Here is a 1,230-nt window from a genome sequence, read left to right as displayed (position 1 = left end):
AAGAACATTTGGATGCTACCAAATGAACTTTTATAATATTCTGTGTGTTGAGGACAGGGGAAGCTGACCAATACTTGCTTAAAAATGCCTTTGAATAGACTGAATTGAACTAAAGACAGGATCCAGCTTGCTTTGAGAAGGTTTCTCCTTACTATTTCAAAGGGTAGTAGTTCATAATTTAATTTTTATGAGAAGAAACTTACTGTGACAGTTCAGCAGTTTCTTCATCATATATTTTTTTTCTCTCAGACAGTTCATCAGGCAGATACTTCACTATTAATTCTTCCAACAGCTGTGTGACACAGTACCTCCTATCTGCTAGATACTAAAAGACAATATTATTTTACATTCCAGTAGTTGTTTTCCTACAGTATAAAACAGGCAAAACAGTTTTAACTGATATAGTAAAGCCTTTATTATATACTTATACAGTCGATTCTGAATTAATTTAATTAGTGAGGGGGAACATTACAATGGATGATGCTAAACAAGGTAAACCTGCCTGAGGCTTTGCTCAAGAGCATTAAAGATGCATGGCTGCAACTTGAACCAAGCCCTACAGAACAGTTGCCTGCTATGATCACAGACCCTCTATGAGCCACAATCAGCCCAGCCCCTGCCATCTCCCACAACAAAGGCCAATTTCCATCTGACAGCTCATTGACACTAAAACTATCATGTTAACTGAGAAACAAAAAGGAGATAAAGGAATAAAAAAAAAAATACATTTGCCTTATTTAAGAAAAGCAAAACTATTCCCTTTTTTGTTCTCAATTTCAGAGGCAAAGTATGTAGATAATTTTTCTTTCAGATTTTCCTTTCATTGTCACTCGCTATCACTCAGACCCTTATCAAGATATTGCTTTTCCTATATGATCCATCCGCCCAACTCTATATAAAATAGTACACTTGCGCTAACTCTAAAGTACTCTGAGAAAGTACTATACTCATACATTTTTCTGTCATTCTCTATTCCAACTGATCTCACTCCTGCCTATGAAAAACCTATCTATCCTTCAAGGTCTAACTCCAATTTTACCTTTTTCATAAAGTCTTCCTTAATTATTTTTCTATCTCCCTAGAACCCCATAGTTTACTGCTTTTACCACCACATGAAAGGCACTGTATTGTAGTATACGGATACCTTATATCTCTGTAATTGAACTAAAAATTCCTTAGGGCCGGGGAACAGGTCAAAGTGTATGCACAGAACTTTGTATAAAGAAAATA

General features: G+C 35.6%; 1 protein-coding gene across 1 annotated transcript in view; it reads right to left on the bottom strand.

Moving 5' to 3' along the window:
• The window catches only part of LONRF1 (LON peptidase N-terminal domain and ring finger 1), a 33,181-nt gene that overhangs the window by 9,217 nt on the left and 22,734 nt on the right, over positions 1-1,230 (bottom strand). The window contains exons 6-7 of the mRNA XM_012649818.1: positions 561-672; positions 204-325 (exon numbers count right to left, since the gene is read on the bottom strand). Of these exons, the coding sequence (XP_012505272.1) occupies positions 204-325; positions 561-672 (234 nt within the window). The remainder of the gene's footprint in view (positions 1-203; positions 326-560; positions 673-1,230) is intronic.

Source organism: Propithecus coquereli, unplaced genomic scaffold (assembly GCF_000956105.1).
Source record: "Propithecus coquereli isolate 6110/MARCELLA unplaced genomic scaffold, Pcoq_1.0 Scaffold304, whole genome shotgun sequence".
NCBI lineage: Eukaryota > Metazoa > Chordata > Mammalia > Primates > Indriidae > Propithecus > Propithecus coquereli.
This window is presented reverse-complemented; position numbering and strand designations above follow the sequence as displayed.